The 23,457-nt window shown below is 41.7% G+C and overlaps 1 protein-coding gene and 1 long non-coding RNA gene across 3 annotated transcripts in view; one reads left to right on the plus strand and one right to left on the minus strand.

The window, feature by feature from the left end:
* The window catches only part of HACD4 (3-hydroxyacyl-CoA dehydratase 4), a 37,860-nt gene extending 32,356 nt beyond the window's left edge, over positions 1-5,504 (minus strand). Inside the window, exons 1-3 of one of the 2 annotated variants that reach the window (XM_082695380.1) lie at positions 5,294-5,504; positions 3,831-3,934; positions 1,494-1,621 (exon numbers count right to left, since the gene is read on the minus strand). In XM_082695380.1, the coding sequence (XP_082551506.1) occupies positions 1,494-1,621; positions 3,831-3,934; positions 5,294-5,322 (261 nt within the window). In that variant the 5' untranslated portion in view covers positions 5,323-5,504. The remainder of the gene's footprint in view (positions 1-1,493; positions 1,622-3,830; positions 3,935-5,293) is intronic. The other variant, XM_082695379.1, reaches the window with a different exon arrangement.
* Positions 5,318-22,634, plus strand: LOC309846464. The gene is made up of 3 exons (XR_014301955.1): positions 5,318-5,745; positions 5,960-6,099; positions 18,713-22,634. It is a non-coding gene; the product is annotated as an uncharacterized lncRNA (long non-coding RNA).
* The last annotated feature ends 823 nt before the right edge of the window (positions 22,635-23,457 follow it).

The raw sequence follows: 23,457 nt of genomic DNA on the forward strand, positions 1-23,457 counted from the left end.
CAACACATGGTATTGAGAAAAATGGGACAGCTACACGTGAAAGAAAGAAACTGGACCATTTTCTTACAGCATACACAGACTCAAAATGGATTAAAGACCTAAATGTGAGACCTAAAACCATTAAACTCCTAAAAGAAAACATGGGCAGTAATCTCTTGGACATCAGCCTTAGCAACATATTTATGCATATGTCTCCGTAGGCAAGAGAAACAAAAGCAAAATTAACCCACTGGGACTACACCAAAATTAAAAGCCTTTGCATAGCAAATGAAACCATCGGCAAAACAAAAAGGCTACCTACTGAGTGGAAGAATGTATCTGAATGAGAAATAGCTGGTAAGGGGTTACTATCCAAATATACATGAAGCACTTACACGACACCAGAAAAGCAAACAATCCAATTAAAAAATAGGCAGAAGAACTGAACAGACATTTTTTCAGAGAAAACATACAGATGGCCTACAGGCTCATGAAAAGATGCTCTAATCATCAGGGAAATGCAAATCAAAACTACAATGAGATACCTCCTCATACTTGGCAGTGCTAGAATCAAAGAGACAAGAAACAAGAAGTGTTGGCAAGGATGAAGAGAAAAGGCAACTGGTGGGAATGTAAATTAATGCAGCCACTGGAGAAAACAGTATGGAATATCCTTAAAAAATTAAAAATAGAAATACCATATAATCCAGTAACTCCACTACTGGGTATTTATCCACAGAAAACAAAAACACTAATTGGAAAACATATGCACCCCTGTGTTTACTGCAATATTGCTATTGTTCATAGGCATTATTTCTAACAGCCAAGTTATAGAAGCAACCCCAAGTGTCCATCCATAGGTGAATGGATAAAGATGTGGTGCATGTACACACACACACACACACACACACATGAATATTACTCAGCCATGAGAAAGAATGAGATCTTGCCATTGATAAGAACATGGATGGATCCAGAAGGTATTATGCTAAGTGAAATAAGTTAGAAAGAGAAAGACAAAGACCACATGATTTGACTTATTTGTAGCACCTAAAAAAACAAATGAATGAACAACCAAAAAATAAATAAACAAATAAATAAAGGGCCCAAACAGATTCCTTAATACAGGGAACTGATGGTTGTCAGAGGAGGGCTGTCTGGGGGGATGGGCAAAACAGATAAAGGAGATTAAGAGGTACAAATGTCCAGTTTTAAAATAAGTCACAGGAATGAAAAGTACAGCATAGAGAATATAGTCAGTAATATCATGTGTGGTTTTTTTTCAAGATTTACTTATTTGACAGAGAGAGCACACACACAGGTGGGCAGGGAAGAGGGGGAGAGACAGGGAACGTGAAGCAGACTCTGTGTGGAGTGAGGAGCCCGACATAGGGCTCCATCTCACAACCCTAAGATCACAGCCTGAGCTGAAACCAAGAGTTGGCTGCTTAACTGGCTGTACCAACCCAGGAGCCCCCAGTGATAAATTGTTAACAAAACAAAACAAAACCTACCTGCAGAAACCTAGGAAAGAGATGGCTTGGTTCGATGCCAACATATATGTGCAGCAACTCCAGGAGGGAAATGGACTGGCAAAGGCGCATCACAAGACCAATAGCATAGAAAGTGTCAACCATGGAATCTGTGTCCAGGAATTAGAAATAGATACAATAAAGTAAAAGCTAGGTCACAACCCAAATCTATGCAGCACTTTGAAATAAAAATTGTGATTATTTACTTCTTTTCTCATTGTACATGTGAGAAATTTCCCAACAGCTACTAAATTACTAATACCACGCAACCAAAGAAAGTACCGCTAAAAAAGCAGCAAAAATTTGAAAAAGAAGGCCTATGGCCATGCTGTAGTATTTACTCTCCATATATATAATTCCCCATATATGTTATAAAGCAATTCCCAAATGACAATAACCCAGTAGAATCTAAACCATCAACTGTAAACAGGTTGGAGGTAAACTTACTGAAGAAGCTAGCATGCTCACACCTTTTTCATTGACAAGAAAATGACAAAGATAAGAAAAATATGATACTAGAAAAGCTTTATGGAAAGGACATTCATAATGATGTCATGCTTAATAATATTTTATTTGTATCCTATATATGTTTGGTTTGGGCTTTCTAAAACTTTATTAGAACCTGGGCCTCTGGTGGGGACTTTTGAAGTCTGCACTGCAGAGAGTCCACAATGCATTTGGAAAAAAACAAAATAGGATAAACAACTATTCCTCTAAATAGGATGTATTTGTTGGCTTAACATGGTGGGATTTCCTTTTAAAATTTAAGAAACATCTAGGGAAGAGTTGGCTGTCTTTATTGCCCAGTGATCATTCACATGATGATAACTTATGGAGCACTAAGGGTGTCTCTTCTCAACAGCTCTATAAGGTGAGCACTATTATCATAATTCCCATGTCACAGATGGTCCCTGAGGGACGAAGTCCATGCTCTCATCCACTGCCCCACCCTTGCTGCAAAAGAGCATTTCCCATTACACAGCTCTGGGATGGAGAAGGTAGCAGGTGTTACTCTTCAGGTGATTAGACTGCTACTAAGCTACTTAATTTATACATTGACTCAGGAATTATACTGAACTCCCACTTAGCTGTTTTCAGTCCGCTTTCCATATGAATGGTTCTGTTACTTTAATAAGAGGCTTCTCTAATTTTAACAGTAGGATAATAATTAAGAAATAAACACACTGCCAACTAAAGCAATTTTTCCCACTGGAAAGACCAGGCAGGATAAGAAAGAGTTCATTGCTTGTAACTCTTGGCGTGAATGACTTGTAATAATCCCACAACGCCCCAGCTAATTTTCAAGGCCTAGAAGCGCTGACTTTTTTCCCTATAAACATACAGGAAGTTTTCCCAGTGCTCATATTTTCCCCTGATTGAAGACTCCCAGCATTCATAGCTGAAATTCAAGCCTTAGGTTGTATCTTTGGAGGTTGCTGAAGGCAAGAATTTAACTGCAGATTCACAGGAAGAAAAAGCAACCAAAGATAGTTATGGCACCTCAGAATTAGATTAATTTCCTTATGATACGGAAGTCTGAATTGGTGAGCACAGCATGGTTTTTCTCGGGTACATTCTATGTGTTTGTTTCTAGCTGAAACCAGAAGTTGCTCAAACTGTCAAGCTACCCAACAGTTGTAAACTGTGATGACACTTACCCATGTGGGGATGGAACATGAAAAGAATGTTATTTTGACAGTCACTTAGTGATTCATTTCTTAAAAATTAAAATGCTGGTTAAAATCTTTGCTTTTTAGAAAACTGGAGGAAACATGACTTTACCAACTCCCATATGGATGGTGAGTCATCTAGAAGGTGTGTCATTTACTTAGGGACACATTACTTAAGGGGACCATACAGTTTGTCTTTCACTTATTAGTAATCTCTAGTTATGTTAAGCCTGGGGAATAAAAAGACAAGGAAAGAATATGGTTAATTCCTGAGTTCTCTGGGCAAAAGGTTAAACTGGCATTTACAGATTTCCTCAAAACCCAGCAAATATTAGAAGGTTTGCTGCAGAACCGAAAAGGAAGAGTCAGATGGCACCACCCCAATGCCATGTCTGTGTGTTCAGAGCAAACTGCCTAGTCAGAGGGAAGCCAAGTCCCTCCCCCCTCAACTCACCTGCCCCCTTCTCCAAAAAGGTTTTGGGGTTTGCAATGAGCAAGAAGAATGGTTACTGAAAAATATGGCTACTAAATCTTAGCGCAGTGAAGGATATTTGGTGAAGTTCGCAGAAGTTGAAAAATTAACATAAGCAGGACTAGGTGAAAACAAGTATTGAATGTTAAAAATCCAAAATGATTTCTGGAGTTTTACCTTCTCCAAAGGAAAAGAACCGGACTGTCATATTGGTAAATATCCATGAGTGGCCACAGAACTGGATTAAGTAGTAGATGAAAAGATAGGTGTTCTTCCTATACCTATAAATAAAGGAAAATACCAGTAAGTACTTCCTTCATAATAATCTTTCCAGCATTACACACAAATCTTTTAACTAACCTGCTGGCCCACCTAAGCAAGCAAGAGAAAACCATTCCATATCAGAGTCTTTTATTCAGATTTTGAAAGGACCTACAGCACACATTATCTGCTAAAAGGAGTATCCTGAGTTTGCTTAAAGTCAAAGATGGCTCTATTTCAAAATTCACTTTCAGCTTTGAGAAAGTTCTAACCTTGTTCTCACGAAGGGCTAAAACATTGCAAAGATGGCTTTGAATATTTAAAAAAAAAAAAAAAAGATGGTGAGGGCTCTCTTGACATGCTCAATGTGTTCCTGCAACTCAGTCTGCGAAGTGCAAAACTTGAGATCAGGGTTACAAGAGGGGAGTAGTGGCGGTGGCTTTCCCAGTGGTGGGTGATTCAGTAGTTGGCCATACCTGAGTTGTGAATGCATTCTCTGATGTTGGGGGTGGGGGGTGTTGGGGAGGGGGGTGTAGCAGGTTGCCACTGCCCATTGTATTTACAAGGGCAGACGTTTCCTTCCCCAGACACACAAAGCAGTTTAGTGGCTCAGGCCAGAAAAGGGAAGTCAAGCCGGGTTTAAAACTGGGTTGCTGGGGAGATAACTCAGGGATGATTGACAGATACACAATTTGAGGTAGTTAGGGAAAGCACTGTTTGAAATGTGCCTTGGGGGTTCAGAAGGGTGGTGGGAGGGGCCCTGCCAGTATAGACAAGGATTTCTTCTAGTTGGAGACGGGAAACCTCTGAGAAATAAGGCAAATAAGCAGGAAGCAGATCCAGTGTAGCTTGATGACAGGCACCCTACAGATCACGCGAACCACTAAGAGGAGCTGGGTAAGGAGGCCTTCCTTAAACCCGCACCAGAATAACCTGGCGTTGGTTAAACACACAGCCCCAAGGCCCCTGAACTGAGCTCTGGAATCTATACATGCAACAGTTGTTTCTGCACCTGGCAGGTCTGAAACCCACCCTGGGACAGCGGGTCCGACAAAGTCAATCGAAGGACTCCTGGTGGCCAGAGCGGGAAGGAAAGCAGGACTGACTGGTAGAGGGCGCACAAAAGGGGTGGCAGGGTAGCCTGTCCTTCCCATTTCCCAGCCTGTAGATGGGGGTAATAACAGAGCCTTCCTCCTAGGATTGCAGAGAGAACTGAAAACTAGCTAATGCCTGTCGAGAGTTCAAGAGCGCACTGGGCTCAGGGTTGCGCCGCGCTGTGCTGCCCGCGCAGCCGCCCGTGGGCGTAGGGGGGGGGCACCCCGCCCCTGGCGCCCCACCCCCCTCACCCCTCGCCTCCCGCCGCGGGCCTGGCGCCCTACCTGGGCTGCAGCCAGGCGGGTAGCGCCATTGGGTGTCGTGGGCCGCTGCAGGGCCCTCCAGCGCCGTCAGGGAAGGAGCAGCTGCTGGGGAGAACGGGAGGGGCGGCCCCCGAGGCCAACCCCCGGCCCGGAAAGGCGGGGCCTCTCCCCACTCTGCAATTTAAGAAAAAAAAAAAAAAACCTAAAGTGCTGTGGGAACTAGATGAAAGCCAAGTTCCTGAAGTTCCTGGTGGGGCGAGAGCGCGCTGCACCACGAATGCCGGACCGGGGCGCGGCACCCGCGCGAGACTGGCTTGGGCTGCACGCCCGCGGGTTCACGAAGCTCCCGCCAGGACTTCCTAATCTTTGCGTAGACACTCCGTTGCAGCTGCGTGGAAACTAATGGACCCTCCCCATTAATCTTTAAAAGCTGGCTTGCAGTCACATCATCCCTAAGGATGCTTGGGCTCCAGGTGCGTGCCTGCTTATTACCCATACCTGTAAGAGGCGGTCAGGGAGGTAGCCTGTGGTCACACCTTCCCTAACCCCTCTCTCCAGCTATAGGGTCTGATTCCTCCAGGATCAGGCATCTTTGCCCTCTAACCCTACCCCCTGGGTCTTTACACATTCTTCCAAAACCTTTTATTCACGTTGTGTTTTTCTTCCTATCCTATGCCCACCCCTCAGAAAAACTGATCACTGAGGCCTACAGCATTGTCTCCTGCATGCTAAGAGGACCCAACTCCCACTTTGCTTCTCTACCCTCTGATGGGAACATCCCCCCAAAGAAACTAAAAATAAACAAAAAGCCAAGAAAGCATTTGCAAGTAAGTGGGTCAACAACACCTGATTTTGGGAGCTGGAAGGTAATTAACGCCCATTTTACCTACAGGGAAGTTGAGGCATTTGAAAAAACGTTGTCCCTTGCTACAGTTCATGCCACTGATGAAGGGCAGTATGAAAACTCCAAGGCTGCCGTGTTTTCATTAGGCCACAGGGTCCTCCCTAGCAGTCCATTATGACCTCCCACCGCAGGGCCCACCTTTCAGGTCCACATTTCTCAGTGCTTTCCCCCACCCCTGCCAGAGCTTCATTCCTTTCCCTACATCCACCAGTCCCTTTCAGATTCACTCCATGCATCATTACCACTGCCTCCTCTCCCCTCTTCAACCTCTCCTTTCCACGGGTCTGCACCACAGCATAGGAACATGTTCAAATCTCACCTACCCCAGAATTAGACATTGTATTCTCTCCCCTTCTTTCCTGGTGATCTCTCTCCCTCCTCTTTTTCTCATAACTGCCTGCTTTCATTTCTTACCATCATCCTATTTCATCACAACCTACACTTTGGCTTTCCTTTTCAACGCCTCCCTGAAGCTGCTCTCTCATGGAATGTCCTTAATTTCCTGATTCCTCATCCTGTACTCACCATGTAGAACTCTACACAGTCGTTGCTCTTTGCAGGCATTTGATCTAATGGACACACAAAGCAAATGCTGGTGACTAACCAGTCAACGATGCCAAGCCATAAGAGGAAGACAGTCTGGGATAGCCTGGAGTGGGAAGACTGCCCAGAGAAGGCATCCTTTATCACCACACACAGCCCCTGCGACTACATCCGCCTCCCTGCCCCTGCACCAGCCTGCTGCATTTACCTACATCACATCTCCTCCCTTTTCCTCTCCAGCTCTGCATGCTCTACCCGCATGTCCTTCCCCCTTCTCCTGACGGGTCCCCTTCTCCTGCTCTATTTTCTGGAATTTTAACCCCCACCCCCATCTTGTCTATTTGCCACGTTATCCTCAGCACAGGCATCCACCACACAAGGCTTTATCTACGTGCAGACAACAGCCGACTCTACTTTCTCTAGCCCCTACTATTTTTTTTTTTTTTTTTTATGAATACCAGCTCTGGCCTTTCAACAGCTTCTGGATATTTCTGCATGAAAGGGCTATTGTAACTTCCAACTGATCCCATTTGGCATACTTTCTTCTCAAATCATGGTCTTATTTCTCACATGGAAACCACTCTTTTCCTAGTCATGCAGGTTTAAAATGGGGAGTCTTCATTCCATTTCCCCATCCAATCAAATTCTATCGACTCCATCCTTTCCAGATCCCTTACTGATCCTAGCACTCCACTTCTGTTCGTTAGGACTCAGAACCTGAGTAAAAAGGACACAAAAAGAGCTCCCTTTTACTTGACAGATTAATAACAAACTACAAACAAAAAGCTTTTACACGTCAAGCAGTCAGGGAATTCTACTTGTTTTCCAAGAAATACGCGCAGGAGAGAGCTTCCTAGAGAACCATTTGGGGTAAGAAGCAGAGTTCTCCCTTTCCTCTGGGAAGGCCCAGGGCAGATCCTTTTTGGGTTCTGCCAGCATTACCCAAACAGCCTCCACTGGCCTTCCTGCCTCCTCCTTCTACCCAGACTGGCATACATTAGTGGAAGACTGCTGGAAGAATTCTTTTTTTTTTTTTTTTTAAATATAATTTTTTATTTTTTATAAACATATATTTTTATCCCCAGGGGTACAGGTCTGTGAATCACCAGGTTTACACACTTCACAGCACTCACCAAAACACATACCCTCCCCAATGTCCATAATACCACCCCCTTCTCCCAAACCCCCTCCCCCCAGCAACCCTCAGTTTGTTTTGTGAAGAATTCTTAAAACACAGTCCTGTTCTAGCTATTCCCCTGGTCAAAACCCTTTGCTACTTCCTTGCTGCCTGTTAGTTATATTGTTAGAGTGGGCAGTTAGTTAGGCCTTAACAGGTTGCCTGAAGGCCAGCAAAGGGGGACCCAAGCCCTGTTATCAGGAAAGTTAGGAACCTGTCCCTGCAGCATTTCACAAAGCCACAAGAAACCCAATCACACCAGACAGGCCTAAGATGAAGAAGGCCAGAAGCTCTGACCAAGTAAGGAGAAAGGCACAAAATCCTGCTCTCAAAGAAATCCCCTCCCTGAATAATAAATATTCCACCGCTTAGTTAACAACTGTCAATACAAGATAGAGACCCAAAACCCAGGGCACAGCTCTCCCTTGAGCTGGCCCACCCTCACATCTTGAGAGTGTGCTCTAAGAAACCTTTCATTTGCATCACTCAAACATGGGCTCATCCGTCCCTGAATTCCGGTGATGAGACCAAAAGCCTCTGGTGATGTCGGGGGGATAGGCTGGGTGGGAGCTGCAGGGCCCAGTGTCTCTAGTTCATCTGGCAACAGCCTCTCATCTTGTCTCCAAGTCTGTCACAAGTGCTGACATCCTGAACCATCCTATCTCCCCACCAATTAGAGCATCTCTTACTGTTTCCTGGCCACACCAGGTATTTTGCTCATCATGCCTCTGTGAAACTTTTCTCCTCTTTCTTTTTTGCTTCTTCCCCATCTCACAGCGCAGCAGTTACCTGTCAGAGTTCTAGACATCTTTTTTTTTTTTTTTAAAGATTATTTATTTATTTATTTATTTGACCGAGAGAGAGATCACAAGTAGGCAGAGAGGCAGGCAGAGAGAGGAGGAAGCAGGCTCCCTGCTGAGCAGAGAGCCCGATGCGGGACTCGATCCCAGGACCCTGAGATCATGACCTGAGCCGAAGGCAGCGGCCTAACCCACTGAGCAACCCAGGCGCCCTCTAGACATCTTTTAAAGCCATTCCCAAGGCTTCCTCAAGGAGCCACTTAGGACTAATAAAGGTCTATGATGGGACTTGTTTGAGGTTTGGTTTCTGCCTGCTCCACTAGATTACAGATTCCCAGAGGACTAGCCCTCTTTTGAACAGGAAGAATTGAACAAATTTGGGGGTGCCTGGGTGGCTCAGTCATTAAGCGTCTGCCTTCGGTTCAGGTCATGATCCCAGCATCCTGGGATCGAACGCCACATTGGGGTCCCTGCTCCGAGGGAAGCCTGCTTCTCCTTCTCCCGTTTCCCCTGCTTGTAATCCCTCTCTGTCAAATAAATTAATTAATTAAAAAAAAAAGAACTGGACAAATTTTAACTTCTCTAAATAAAGTTTCTTTCCCCCAACTACACACTGTTGGGATTAAATAAGAAAATGTATAAAACATGTAAAATATATGTTATGATTTTCCTCTTCCAAACTTATAAACAAAATAAAACAAACTTTCAGCAATACTTGCATTTTTGGAATATGTACAGTGGACTCTTAATTAGCTCCCTGTACGGATGTCAGAGGCCAACATAGTTCAAATAACTTAAAATTAATATCTTGTCTTTTGAAGCAATTTTACATCATTTGAACATGTCAGTTTTGGTTTTTTTGGGCAAATGTTTAAATGTGTTTTCTTCTCTATGAACACTAATGGGGAGACTAAAGTCGCAAAATATATTTCGTAGCAATAACAGACTGACTCGAGATATTTTTGTTTTTAAAGATTTTAATTATTTATTTGACATACAGAGATCACAAGTAGACAGAGAGGCAGGCAGAGAGCGAGAGAGAGGAGGAAGCAGGCTCCCTGCCAAACAGAGAGCCCGATGTGGGGCTCGATCCCAGGACTCTGAGATCATGACCTGAGCCAAAGGTAGAGGCTTTAAACCACTGAGCCACCCAGGCGCCCCTGACTTGGATACTCTTTCACAATGATCTTCAGAAAAATTAAGTCCAGATTGCATATCCTGACTTTGACACTTAACATCCATTCATTTGTGGTTTTTTCCCTCCCATTCCCCAGTAAGCTCATTTTTAAATGCCAATACTTCATGCAATATTCACTGAGAGCAGAGATTCTGGGAAAGTGGCCCATTGCTCACTTTTGCCTCTATTAGCCACAAATAGCTATATAAGGAACCAGTTATAGCCTGACAACTTTCAATTCTAGATTTTTTTCTTTCAACTACCTAGAATTGTCAGGGATCACAACCTCCCCCTTTTCTCCACTCCCAGTTCCATAGAACAGATTGGAAATTTCCAGGCTGCTGGACCCAAATAAAACCGTAGAGATTATATGGCCCAATCTCCTTATTTCACAGGTACCAAAAAGCTATTGAAGGCTGGGTTGAGAGCGCCTTTCATCCCACTGTGCAAAATTCCAGCCACATTTGTCCCATTACTTAATCTTACTCAGGCATTAGTCATAGTTATCTCTTGTAATCTTTGTTGTACACACTCTTAGCCCTCATTATCACCCTTTTTCAGCTGTTCCAAGGCATTGCTTGCACTTCTGTGTTAGAACTTTAACTGTCCTTCCTTTAAATAGCTTTGACCCTTACTACTACATTCAAAAGATCAAACCTTGGGGTGCCTGGGTAGCTCAGGTGGTTAAGTGTCTGACTCTTGATATTGGCTCAGGTCATGATCTCAGGTTCTTGAGATCAAGTCCCACATCAGGCTCCACGAAGCCTGCTTAAGAGTCTCTCTCTCTCTACCCCCCTTCCTCTGCTCCTCCTCACCTTCTTAACATTGTCTAAAACAAATAAGATCAAACCCTCGGCTTGGATACCTGCCTTGTTGCATCATCATCCCCCGATTTATCCCCTGCCCTATTCCAAGACAAACAGGTTCAAGTGTGTTAACTGCTTCATTCAATTACACAGGAGACATTTTTAAATTGGTTTTTCTATGCCATAGACCCTCTTCTCCTCCACATATCTGACTCAGAGAAATCCTAGGAGATGGTAACTATTCTCAGCCAATTTTACAGATGAGGAAAAAAGGTCAGAGCAGTTAAATTATCTTGTCTAAGATCAACACAACTAGTAAATGTTGGAATTGAGATTAGAGCTTTAGTCTGTCTCCAGATAATGAATTCTTAACCACTGTGCTATATTAACTTGTTTCATAAGATTGTTCAGTATTTGTTCACAAATACTCCATTATATATATAATAGAGTCAAAATGTAAGTCTACATAAAATCTAAAACAACTCAATAAAACTCAAAAGATCTGAGCACACTGTTCACCAAAAGAGATACCCAAATGGCCAGAACAAAGAAAAGATGCCCAACGTCATTAGGGAAATGCAAATTAAAAACACAATGAGGTATCACTACATACCTATGAAAATGGATAAAATGAAAAAAAGATTCACCATAGTTAAGTGTTGGTGAATGTGGGGTACAACTAGAACTCTCACACAGTTTTTGTTTGTAATAACCAAAAATGGAAAACAACCCAAAAAGCCATCAGAAGATCAGTGGTTAAACAAAGAGTTTTCCCTGCTGGCTCCCAATTCTATTCTAAATGAGATTTCCTTTTATTAATTTTCACATTTGGCTTTTGATCAAGATCTTTCTTTGGAAGCATTGCTGATTGAAAGTCATATTTTCCACTACTTAGTAATTATGTCCCTCACTGCCAGGAGGGATCTTTCCTGGGTGTCATGTCCTATACTAGAGGAAAGGGCATAGCAGTTAGAAACCACCTAAGGCCACATCAGAGTTACTGAGGAAGGTTAGGAGGGAAAAACTCTCAGGTACTCCCTAAAGTCCTTATCTCCTCCAGGTCATGTTAACTGGAGATCATCTCAAAGGATTGAGCCAGCATCACCTTATTGGGTACATAATTTTTTTTTAAAGATTTTATTCATTTGTTTGACAAACAGAGATCACAAGAAGGCAGAGAGGCAGGCAGAGAGAGAGAATGGAGAGAAAGCAGGCTCCCGCTGAGCAGAGAGCCCGATACCCCAAGACCCTGAGATCATGACCTGAGCCGAAGGCAGAGGCTTTAACCCACTGAGCCACCCAGGCGCCCCTTGGGTACATAATTTTTAAGTTTTATAGGCAACAAAACACAAAACTTAAACTAATTACATGAAACAGAAGTGACAGTGATTTCAAATTGTATCATGGTTCTAAACCAGGCCTCTAGGCCTACAAGTAGCCAAATGAAATATTTATTGGCATTTATTCTAACTTAAGAGGAGAAAGCTTTACCCTACCGAGGGCAAACCCGAAGTCATGTGTGCCTTCTGGAACTCTCCACTTAAAGTGACCATGAAAGCAAAACAGTGAACACTACAAGAGTGCAATGGAAAGAATTACACAAGTGCATTTGAGAAGACACAGTGCAAGTATAAACATGAAACTATAGCTGATGAACTTTTTGCAAAAAAGCAAAACTTCAAAGGTATTTTAATACAGTACTGTTATCTCAAAAGAACTGTTTGGAATGAAATGTGTTATTGATAATATGCTATATTGTAAGTTTTTAAATTCAGAGAACATCAGTCTGGGTAAGAATCCAAAGACAGTTAACAGTTAACAGTTTAAAGACTTCAGTGATTGTGAACCTTCCAACCCTTCAGAAAAAAAGCAAATGAAAGATTTAATTGTCCTGGGATTGTGATGAGTCTGTTTCCAAAAGGCCATAAACAAAAGAGGAGGTTCCTTCCTCTCACAATGGCTTGGGAAATGCAGACAGGGGCACTGTCTTTGTTCAAAAGAGAAACACAACATTGAGAAGGTACACAGGCCTGGCCTGGACATCTGGGGACCAAGTGTCTCATCAGATGTCATCTGCTTCAGTTCCAGAAAATCTTTACTTTCAGGTCCAGCCAGGGTTTGGTGCTTTCTTTAGATGTGTCACATGAATCTAATAGTCTTTTCCCTGGAGTTTGGTGGCACAATGGTTGCTTAGCAGTTCCTGGTAAGAGCCTCTCCAGTGAGGTAGAAGACTCTGGAGGGTTCTTTCTCGACAGAGGAAACCTCTAGGTAGCAAGATGTGATCCTTAAGGTCATAGTCTCCCAGCGAATGCTCTGCCAAAGCATGGTTATTTTTAATAGAAGTAATTAGGCCTTTACACTATTGAGTTATATTTCCTTTTATCAACTATGGGCTAAAGGAGGTAGGGGCCAAGTGTATTGGATATCCTCTGACTATCTCCAAAGCTGTCTACGAGCTCCCAAGGGATAGAGCTGTGATTTAGAAGACGGAATGGCAATGCTTTAGGCCAAGGTATTTGGAAGGTCTCTACAAATTTTGCCATCTCAGTAGTGCCCTTAGTACATGTGACTAAGGATGGTATATATACAACGAAAGTGTTCAAAGCTGGCCACATAGCACAGACTTCTCACATCACCTGACTAGTAAAATGGGCTCCCCGGTAGAGATAATCTAACAGAAGCAGCAGTGGCTTGTCTATAAGAGGAAGTTTGGGTCTGGTGAGAAAACCTATAAACCAAGACTAAAACATTTATCCACGAGAGGGAACTGTATGATCCATTTGTAGGAGGAGGTTTTCCAAGGATGTACTTGCGACAGGTGGGACAAGTGAGGCAGCAATTTTTGCAGCCTAATTAACTTTTTGCCACCCCTATTGGTTCATGAATGCCACGATTTTGTCAACAGTCCAAGAGTTTAATACAGATACAGTGGTAAGCGCTGAGAATTTTAGAATTACTGGCAAAGACATATTGTTACTTGGCTCAAGCCAGAGTTTTTTTTTTTTTTAATTAAACTTAATTTTATTTATCAGGAAAATGTTAAAATAATATTAAAAATGGGAAAAAATAAACAGACATTGATCCTGACAATAGCTACTACCTATTTAAGATTCTAGTCCTAACACACAAACTATGCCAGCACACAAACCATACATATATATACAATAATTATACATACTTATAAATATACAATAATTGTAATGTATATCTGTGTCCCTTATTAAATTCTTTCATATGCTTCAAGTCTGCCAGAGTTCTTTTTATTGAGCCAACTATTAGTTTTCCATATTGTTTTGCCCTCTCTGGGGCCAATTCCTGGGTGTCTCTTGTCATTTATCCAAAGGATCGTTTGGGAGAACATCCCTTTGGACCATGACAGATTTGGCTATTGGTTTCCTTGGAAGTAGCATTTTTGGCAGAAACATTGGTGAGGTGGGTTACTTCGGCCTCCAGGGAGTTGAATCTGGAATGCCCAGGAACCTTAATAGCCAAAGCAGTGAACAAAAGCACTGCATGTAGTAAATTCTGGACATAGAAGCCATTTTAAATTTTATTCCCATCAGAGGGAAGGACATCTCACTGTTTCCATAATATTCCGAAGTCACGAGCTACCCCATTACTATCAGTATAAATATCTGTGGTTTTACCCTTGGCTAAAGTACAAGTCAAGGAACAGTATAGAATTCAGTCTCTTTCGCTCAAGTGGCCAAACATAAAGGTGCTTTTTCAATGACTTCAAAAGGAGTTTCGATTGCCATACCCAGCATGGTATTTTCCATTTTTATCCTTCAAATAAGAACCACCAGTAAACCATGAAAAATCTGCATATGCTTAAGGAGTTTCCTGTAAATTGTCATGGGGACTCAAAAGGTAACCTGTGAGCATTAAGCAGTCATGAGGGGTTTCATCTGGATCCAAATACACTTCTTGATTTGAGATCAGATGCCCCAAGTATTAAACGTGAGTTTGAGGAAATTGTAATTTTCTTTGGAAACTTTATGTCCCTTTAAAGCCAAAAGTTTTAATAGGTGGATGCTATCTTCCTGTGAAGAGGTCTGAGAAGGGGGTCGGGGGCAGGGAATCCAATCATCTGTGCACTGTTAACTCACAGAGCCTGCAGAAAACTGTGTATCATCCAAGTCAGCTTTCAAGGTTTGTGAAAATAAGAGGGACTCTCTGTGAAACCCTGGGGCATTACTATCCTGGTGTATTTCCTTTCCTCCCAAGTGAAAGCAAAGACATATTGACTATCCTGATTAACTGGAATACTAAAAATGGCAAGGCATAGGTCAATTACAGTGAAACATTTACTTTCAATGCAATGGATGTCTGCAGGGTATGGGGGGTTGCAAACAAAAGGGTGCAAGGAAATAACAGTGTTATTTTTTGCTCAGAGGTCCTGGGCAAACCTCCATGTTCAGCCACTGAGTTTTCTCATAGGTACACTGGGATAACACAGGGAATAATGCAGGAGATAATGAGGCCCTAACACTTGGAATCTTCTATTAGGAGCTTGATGTTTTGAAGGACTTTTTTTTTTTTTTTTTTTTTTAACTAATAGGGTGTTAATTATGGAAAGAGGTTTTGAGGGATCTATGTCAGTCTTGATGAGAAGTGTTCCTTTGGAATCTGCCAACATCAGTTGAGGATTCTGCCCATAAAGACGATGGTAGCTGATCCAATAAAAATTAATAAAAGATGTCAATGTGTCTTTTTATTCCCCTGGCTGGCTATTTTGATTACTACTGTCAAAATCTTGAATTATTTCCTCCTTTTGGGAAAAAGAAATTCAGGCATGATACTTTAAGAAACCTCAGCCCAATAAATAAATAGTGTCAGAGGAACTAAGGAGACAGGAGTGCCTCTCTCAAAGGGCCTAGACAAAGGGAGCAGGTTCAGAGGCAGGAATCCATGGTGGGGAGGTAGTGGGGAGGTGGGGGGAGGGGTTAACTAGCGCTCCCCTCCCCCAACCTGAACTGTTCTGGTACTAGGAGCAGGGGCTGCTACACAGCAATGGGGCACCGAGAGTGTAGCTCTGCTGTCAATATGGACAGAGATTCACTCTGAATCTGAAGAGTGGATTCTCTGAGCAGATTAAGAGCAGGGATTGTAAAGAGCACCTGTAGTTCCCTGGAGCCTCATTACTGGGAATTAGGAGGACACTGTAAACACTTACTAGAGGGCTGAAGGTGCCTGGAGCACTTAAACTTGTAACAATCTTCTCCCCCCTCCCCCGCATGCCCTGGTCTTTTCAATAACAGCAGAAACAAAGAGATTTTGGCTCTGTTTAAGGGCCATTTCCTGGAGTTGAAAATTGAGAATTTCAATTTTCTGTTTTGTGTTGTTATAGTGGTGGTGGTGGGTTTTTGGGTTTTGGGGTTTTTTTGTTGCGGTGGGGGTGGGTGTTGGAGCAGAGGGAAAGAGGGAAAGCCAGGATCTTAAACAGGCTCCAAGCCCAGCACTGAGCTGGATGTGGGGCTCAATGTGACAATTCCGAGATCACGACCTGAGCCAGAATCAAGTGAAAGCTTAACAGACTGAGCCCCCCAGGTGTCCTAGCAGTCTCTCTTTTAGGTGACTCAAGGTAGTCCTCTCTTAGGTGACTCAAGGGAGATGGTTTGTCAAATTAACTAAATCTTGAGTGGTAGTTTCCCATTCCAACCTGGTCCTAGCTAAAAGAGGAACATCCCTGTTCAACCTGTTAATAAACACTTAAATGCTACCTGGATGGACTCAACATCTAAAGATCAGAAGATTCTTAAGACAATTTAGAGTTGACAGTCATGAACCCCAATTCATGAGGCTTTTGTGTGAATTTGGTTCCAATCACCAGGCATGGGGACAGCTACTGTAATTGCTCTGCTGTGCAATTACAGCCAGTGCTACAGCATCTTGTCAAAAGTTAGGGTTTGCTGAGGCACCTGGGTGACTCAGTCTGTAAAGCGTTGACTCTTAATAAAATTAATTTATTTTAAAAAATAAAAAATCCTTCACTTTTTTAAAATTTTAAAAAGATTTTATTTATTTGAGAGAGAGTGAGTGAGAGAGAGAGCATGAGAAAGGAGAAGGTCAGAGGGAGAAGCAGACTCCCTGCAGAACTGGGAGCCCAATGCGGGACTCAATCCTGGAACTCCAGGATCACGACCTGAGCCCAAGGCAGTCGCTCAACCAACTGAGTCACCCAGGTGCCCCCCAAAATAAAAAATCTTTTTAAAAAAGTTAGGGGTTTGGAGGCATCTGATCTGGCTGGCTCAGTCAGTAGAGCATGCAAAGACTCCTGATCTCAGGGTCATGAGTTTCAACCCCACACTGGAATAGAGATTACTTACAAAAGAGAGTAGAGAGAGAAAGTGTTAGTAGTTTGTTTCTCTAAATTTCCTCCAGAATGTTCCCCTCTGGCTAGTTTCATCCAATGTTTGGTCTGCTCCTCACCAACAATCATGTGGACTAATTGATAAAAATCTGAGAAACCAGGTTGGTAAGTTTAAATAACTAGATTAAATTCTTCAGCACACTTATGGGCATTATCAGTCATTTTAGGAAACTCAATAACTACGGATCACAATTCAGTCTTGGGCCAGGTAACATAAGAAATTGAGTTTTGTTTAGATCCTCAGCCACTTAATTTCAAAGAGGCAGGTTTCATAGGTTCAGGAGAGGAGCAAGTGGAGGAACAGGAAATGCGAAGTTTTGCAAATACAGGAAAATGTCCTGGGGGGGGGGGGGAGGACCCTGAGCACAAGGTTGCTGCCACCTGTCTGCAGATAAAGAAAACGGGAGAGGGTAATAAGTCATCAGAAACCACTTGACTCCTTTCGATTGTTTGCCTCAGTGAATTTAGAAACCGTATTTTGCAGAAGCAAACTTAGAACCCTCAAAACAGCTGGAAGCCTCAAGGTACCATTTGAAATAGGCATCCCATTCAGGTTTTGAGTTGCTTTGGAGTCATAGCTTTCTAATTTAATCTTGAGTAAAACAAGTTTGGAAAAATCAACATGCCCCTTAATGGCCACTGATTTTCTAAATTACTGGTTAAATCAGTCCACTTGGTTATACATACGCACACTAAGGAGCCATAGTTTTTAAACATAAAACTGGCCAGAGTTCCAGTTGGGGGAGTGGCGGTGGGGCACCCTCAAAGTATTTTGATAACTGGAATCCCATTTTAGAGGTTTTTCTCTAAGCAAAGAGAAAAGCTCCCAAATGGGGGAATTGCAGCAGGAACAGCCTGGTTCCAGAAAGAATCAGACCAAAGACTAACCCAGTTCCCATAGGATCAATCTTGTCCCAAACAAGCTGGACCAAAGGCCAATAGCTGCGACAGAAATGGTCCGGTTCCGAAAAGGAGGCAAACTAAAGGCCAAATGAGGATCCTCAGAGAAAGAAAACCCGAGCCCTTAAAATACGTCCCAAATAAGGCCTGAAAGGCGAGCAGCCCAAAATCCAGGAGAAAGACTTACCCTCAGACGCCAGGGTGGGAGAGGAAGCAGTGAGCCCAGAGGGCTGTGCGGGTACCCACACCTGTTTGCTCACCAGCCTCACAGTTGGCGGGGGTCTTCTCCGGATCCCACTTCTGATTACCGAGTAATGTTAACCTTAGAAAATAAAACTGCCAGTAATTTTACCCACAAAAGTGAGTTTTGCGGGGGGGGGGGGGGGGTGGCAGAGAATTGCAACAGTTAAAGAACGAGCTGTAGGAAAACCATAAACAAGTGCCCCAAAGAAAGGGAAGGCTCTTTTAATAGAGGGAAGGGGGACCTTGGGAAGGCTGCTATAAACAAAAAGCCCATTGGAGTAAACTGGGAGTTCGAACTGTAGTGGCTTTTCATTGGCTGAGTTGTGACGCTCTCTCATTGGCTGGGCCGTTGCCAGGGCAGAGGACAGCCCTTCTTCCTCCCACTGGGATAGTAAAGCTATACCCCCCTGGAAGATTTGTCTCTTCCTTTGAGTTTGCAAGTGGTAGGGCATGAGAACCCCCCTGCAAGCCTCCCAACTCCATCCTAATTGAGATTTCCTCTTATCAATTTTCATAGGAGTCATGTGTGAATTTTGGGAGCAAGCTGTGAGCAATCAGCCGCGTTATTTCAGGCTGTCTCTGCAGGCATATCTCTGTCTTTCCCACATCGTGCTGGACATGGCACTGTACGGAAGGGGAAGCTACTTTCAGAGCCCACAGGTCTGCCAGCATCTGCCTGAGAACGTAGGAAACTAAGCTTATGGCTCTCATTCTTCCAAGTCACTCAGGATGTTTCTACAACCATCTTTGTAGCAGGGCTGGGACTGGAGGAGGCTAGCAAGCACTTAGGGTGTATAATTTAAGCAGGTTCGCCCTCAGCATTGCCTGCCTGAAAAGAAGCACTTCCTTAAATTTTGCAACTCAGACATTTCTTGCCCTTCCCAAGTCCCTGTCCTGCTTGGTGGTTTGGTTTCCAGGTGGGTGAGGGAAGAGAGAAATGGACTTTGGCTACAGATATTTTCATATAGCTTGCTTTTTAAAGAATCTCTAATTCCTCCCACCCTAGAAATCTCCCCCACTAATTCCCTAGGCAGGTGTGTCTTCAGTTACTGTCATATACTAAGTTCCTCCCCTCCCCCACCCCGTGGCTTATTGTAAAACTCAATCCATACCTCTCCAAGTTTTGCTATGATGAAAGGAGTCTTTGGGGAATTTAGAAATGCTTTTTCCTCCTGACAAAGCATGACTCTCAAAACCTTTGCCTCACTAGGACCTGGGAAGGCCACTTTGATGGATAAAGGCTGAGACTCCTTCTATCCCTTGGCAGTCTTACTAAACCAACCCAAATCTCCGGAGGCAAAAGGATGCCTCTGGCAGGCTAGAAGGAAGGTCACAGACAAAGAAATGCAAAGGAGAAAATCATATTAGTATATTTCAAAACTATTATCCCTGTTATTTACAGTTCACACACATTTAAATTCACACACAGTTTTCATTTCTGTAAATTCTTGCTCCATGCCATTGTCTATGATTACTGAAAATTGCTTTTCTTAGATCAATTCACTTTATGAACTAGAGGAGTCACCCACAGCAAACTAACTTAATATGATAATTTTTGAGATAAGGTTTAATTTTGCAATGATGAAAGCATTATTTGGGTTGCAGATAGAAATGGTTTCAAAAAGATAACTTTTATATCGATCTCATTAAATAAAATTATAATCATTAGCATTTAAATCACTTTTAAAGGCTTTCGCTTTTTGGTGTTCTAAGGTAAGAGATTTTAAAAATGAATTGGGCTTTAACAATTTAAGACTGTATGATAAATAGAGAGTCAAGAAGCAAAACCTGCAATGTCTTCTGTAATCACTTTTGACTAAGGAAAGTAAAAAAAGGGATAAAGTTAAACAATCTAAACACAAACATGAACTTATCTAAACGCTATTGAATTTTACTGGCTGTTTAAATAGATGAAGGTAGCTCAGATTATGCATTTATGTAGCTGAACAGTGGTAGGTAATGCTGGTCCCAACAGAAAAATGATGGAAAGATTCCTTCTTTGCATAATTGGTTTCTGAGAAAGTAAAGGAACTTATACTTCAGCTTGCTTTACTTCCTGTTGCCTTCTCAATGTTGACTATTCTGTCATTTGAAGGGAATTAGATGAAAAGATCATAAGGATCTTTATGATCTGGTTCTAATATTCGATAACCCCATGATTTATTCCATATCTCAAATATGAGTTCTCTGTAAAAGCTGTTTCTAAAAAAGCCATCAGCTGTAAGTGATATTAATGTTCCTACTTCCTCATTTATGCATTGGTTTTATATTTTCATTCTGTTGTTTCTGTATACTTTCCACAGAATTATTGTTTATCAAAAATATTGTGCATGACCTTGTGCCTAGTGGGCCCTTATTAGATGTTTGGGAGACAGAATAAATTTAAAGACAAAAAGAACTGGTCTGTAACCTCAAGGTATTTTAAAATGGCCATTTTTATTTTAACTATGCTCAGAAACAGAAAGGAGGAGTTTCCAGAAGGAAGGAATGTTCAGTCAGAAGACCAGTGTTCAAGTCTAGATTTTACTTCTGTGTGATTGTGGGCAAGTAATAATGCCTCTCTGAACCTCAGCAACTTTGTTTCTCAAATAAAAGTCATATGACAGACCCTAGGCTACTTCCCATGTGAGGATCAAATAAGATCTCTGTCAAGCTTCAGGAAAGAATGAGACCAGAGTCTGCAAGCCCAGCAGATGACTTGTTCCAGCATTTTAAAGGTAGAACCCTGGGGCGCCTGGGTGGCTCAGTGGGTTAAAGCCTCTGCCTTTGGCTTGGGTCATGATCCCAGGATCCTGGAATCGAATTGGGCTCTCTGCTCAGCAGGGAGCCTGCTGCCACTTCTCTCTCTCTCTGCTTACTTGTGATTTCTGCCTGTCAAATAAATAATAAATAAAATCTTAAAAAAATAAATAAAGGTAGAACCTTGGGTATTGCCTGTCAAATTTGGTAGAAGCCTATGGAAGATGGAATGCGTACGTGTGTGTGTGTGTATGTGTCCCTGGTAGGGGGACACACACACAAAAAAAACCTCTAAAGAGGAACCCAAATCAGAGAGTAACTAGGTAAAGGAGCCATGAGGAGACAGATTTACAACAAAATTTGGAACTGTTCCTGATTCATCCTGATGATCTTGTGAGCTCAGGCTTACCTTCATAGGGCTGGGTGATCTCATCCCACATCTCCAAAAGGCCAGATATGAGCCTTAATTTTAAATTGATTTTCTAAATCCTTTCTTTATAAAAGCAATAACTGGTGAAAAAGAATTATAAACCCATTATAAACCCATTCACAAGAGTAACAGAACCAAAGATACCTAGAAATAAGAAGAAAGATACAGATTCTTTAGGAAGGAAGTTAAAAACCCTTCTTGTAGGATATTTTAAAATGATACAAATGGAGAAATAGACCATGTTCTTAGGTAGAATCCTTACTAGACCCCAAATTTAAATTTTCCCAAATTGATCCATAAATGAAAGGTAATTCCAATTAGAAACATAAACAGAGTTTTTTATTGAATAAAATACTCCTAAGTCCATACAAAGAAATAAATGAGAATAGCCAAGAAAGTAATTAAAAAGAGGAACAGTGAGAAGGATTTGCACTACCAGGCAATAAAATACATCACTAGACATTGTATTAGGAGAGGAACAAACAAATGGAATAATGGAAAGCAACCAAGATCCCAGATTTGGGTTTCAACATATAGAGGAACTAAATGTTTGACAATGTCAAAATTTCAATTCCATGGGAAAAAGATTACGTATTTAACAAATGGCTGGTGCACCTGGTTAATCTATCTGGAAGAAAATAAAGTTGGAATGCTATCACATACCACATATAAAAGCAAATTTCTAATGGATTAAAAATTATGTGTAAAGAAGTGTAAAAAAAATTTAGATGATTATTTGGACTACCTTGGTGTTAGGAAAGGCTGTTCAGCCAAGACAGGATTATAGAAAATGTGTTTGTATGGCAAAAGATATCAAAACAACACCAATAGATTGAAATTATATTTGTTAATGTGACAAACTCATCTTGTATTTCTGGGATGAACCCCACACCAACCTGTGATGTATCATCCTTATTAGTGGATTCATTTGCTAATATTTTGTTAAGTATGAAGTCTACTTTGGTAATAATAGAATTACATGAGCTTTCTTACAGGTGTCTGCATCCTCTTCTGTCCTTTTCGTTTTAGCTTATCTTTTTCTTTATATTTAAAGTGTGTCTTTTGTATATGGGATGATAGAACCATTGCCATAAGCGGTCAATGCTGACATATAAGTCTACAAATCGTAGTGGAAGAATAGTTCTTTCCACAAAACCAGATGTTCAGTATGCAAACCACACATTGTGAAGACCAAAAATCTCAGAATAATGTCTGTATTTAAATATTATTCACTGAAAAAATGAATAAAGTATGTCTTTTGTAAACAGCACATAGTTGGGTCTTACTTTTTTACTGAGTCTGACAATTTCTGCCTTTTTAATTATTTAGTTTATACTTAGTGCAATTATTGCTATAGTCGAGTTAATAATATCTGCCACCTTTTGTCTTCTCTAATTGCCCAGCTTAACCTTTTTTCTCTCCTTGCCTGGCATTTTTGGAATTACCAAGTATTGGGGAGATTTCATTTCATCTCTTGTATTGGCTTTTTGGCTCTATTTTTCTTTATATTGTAGTGGTTGCTTAAGAATTATCATGTGCATCCTTAACTTATTGTAATCCACTTTGGATTCATTATTATACCACATATATCACATGCATTATAAGAAACTTAAAACAGAATTCTTCCATTTTCCCCCTCTTTCATACATTTTACTCCTACATATGTGATAAATCCTGCAATAAGTTCTATGTGTGTGTATGTGTTAGAGAGTCAATTCTCTTCTAAATAAATTCTAAATGAGGAAAGGTCTTTGCATTTACTATATATTTATCATTTCTGCAATTCTTTATTCCCTCACAGAGATTCTTATTGTTATCTGATATCATTTCTCTTTATCTTAAGAACATTAAAAAATATTTCCTGTAATATAAGGCTTACAGCAGTGAATTGTTTTTGTCTTTATTTCACTTTATTTTTTAAAGATTTATTTATTTATTTTAGAGAAAGAGAGCACATGTGCAGGAGGAGAAGCAGAGGGAGAGGGAGAGGGAAAGAGAAGCTCAAGCTGACTTCCCTGCTGAGTGTGGAGCCTGACATGGGGCTCGATCCTATGACCCTGAGATCATGACCTGAGCTGAAACCAAGAGTTGGA

The sequence above is a fragment of the Mustela nivalis genome, assembly GCF_964662115.1.
Source record: "Mustela nivalis genome assembly, chromosome: 13".
NCBI lineage: Eukaryota > Metazoa > Chordata > Mammalia > Carnivora > Mustelidae > Mustela > Mustela nivalis.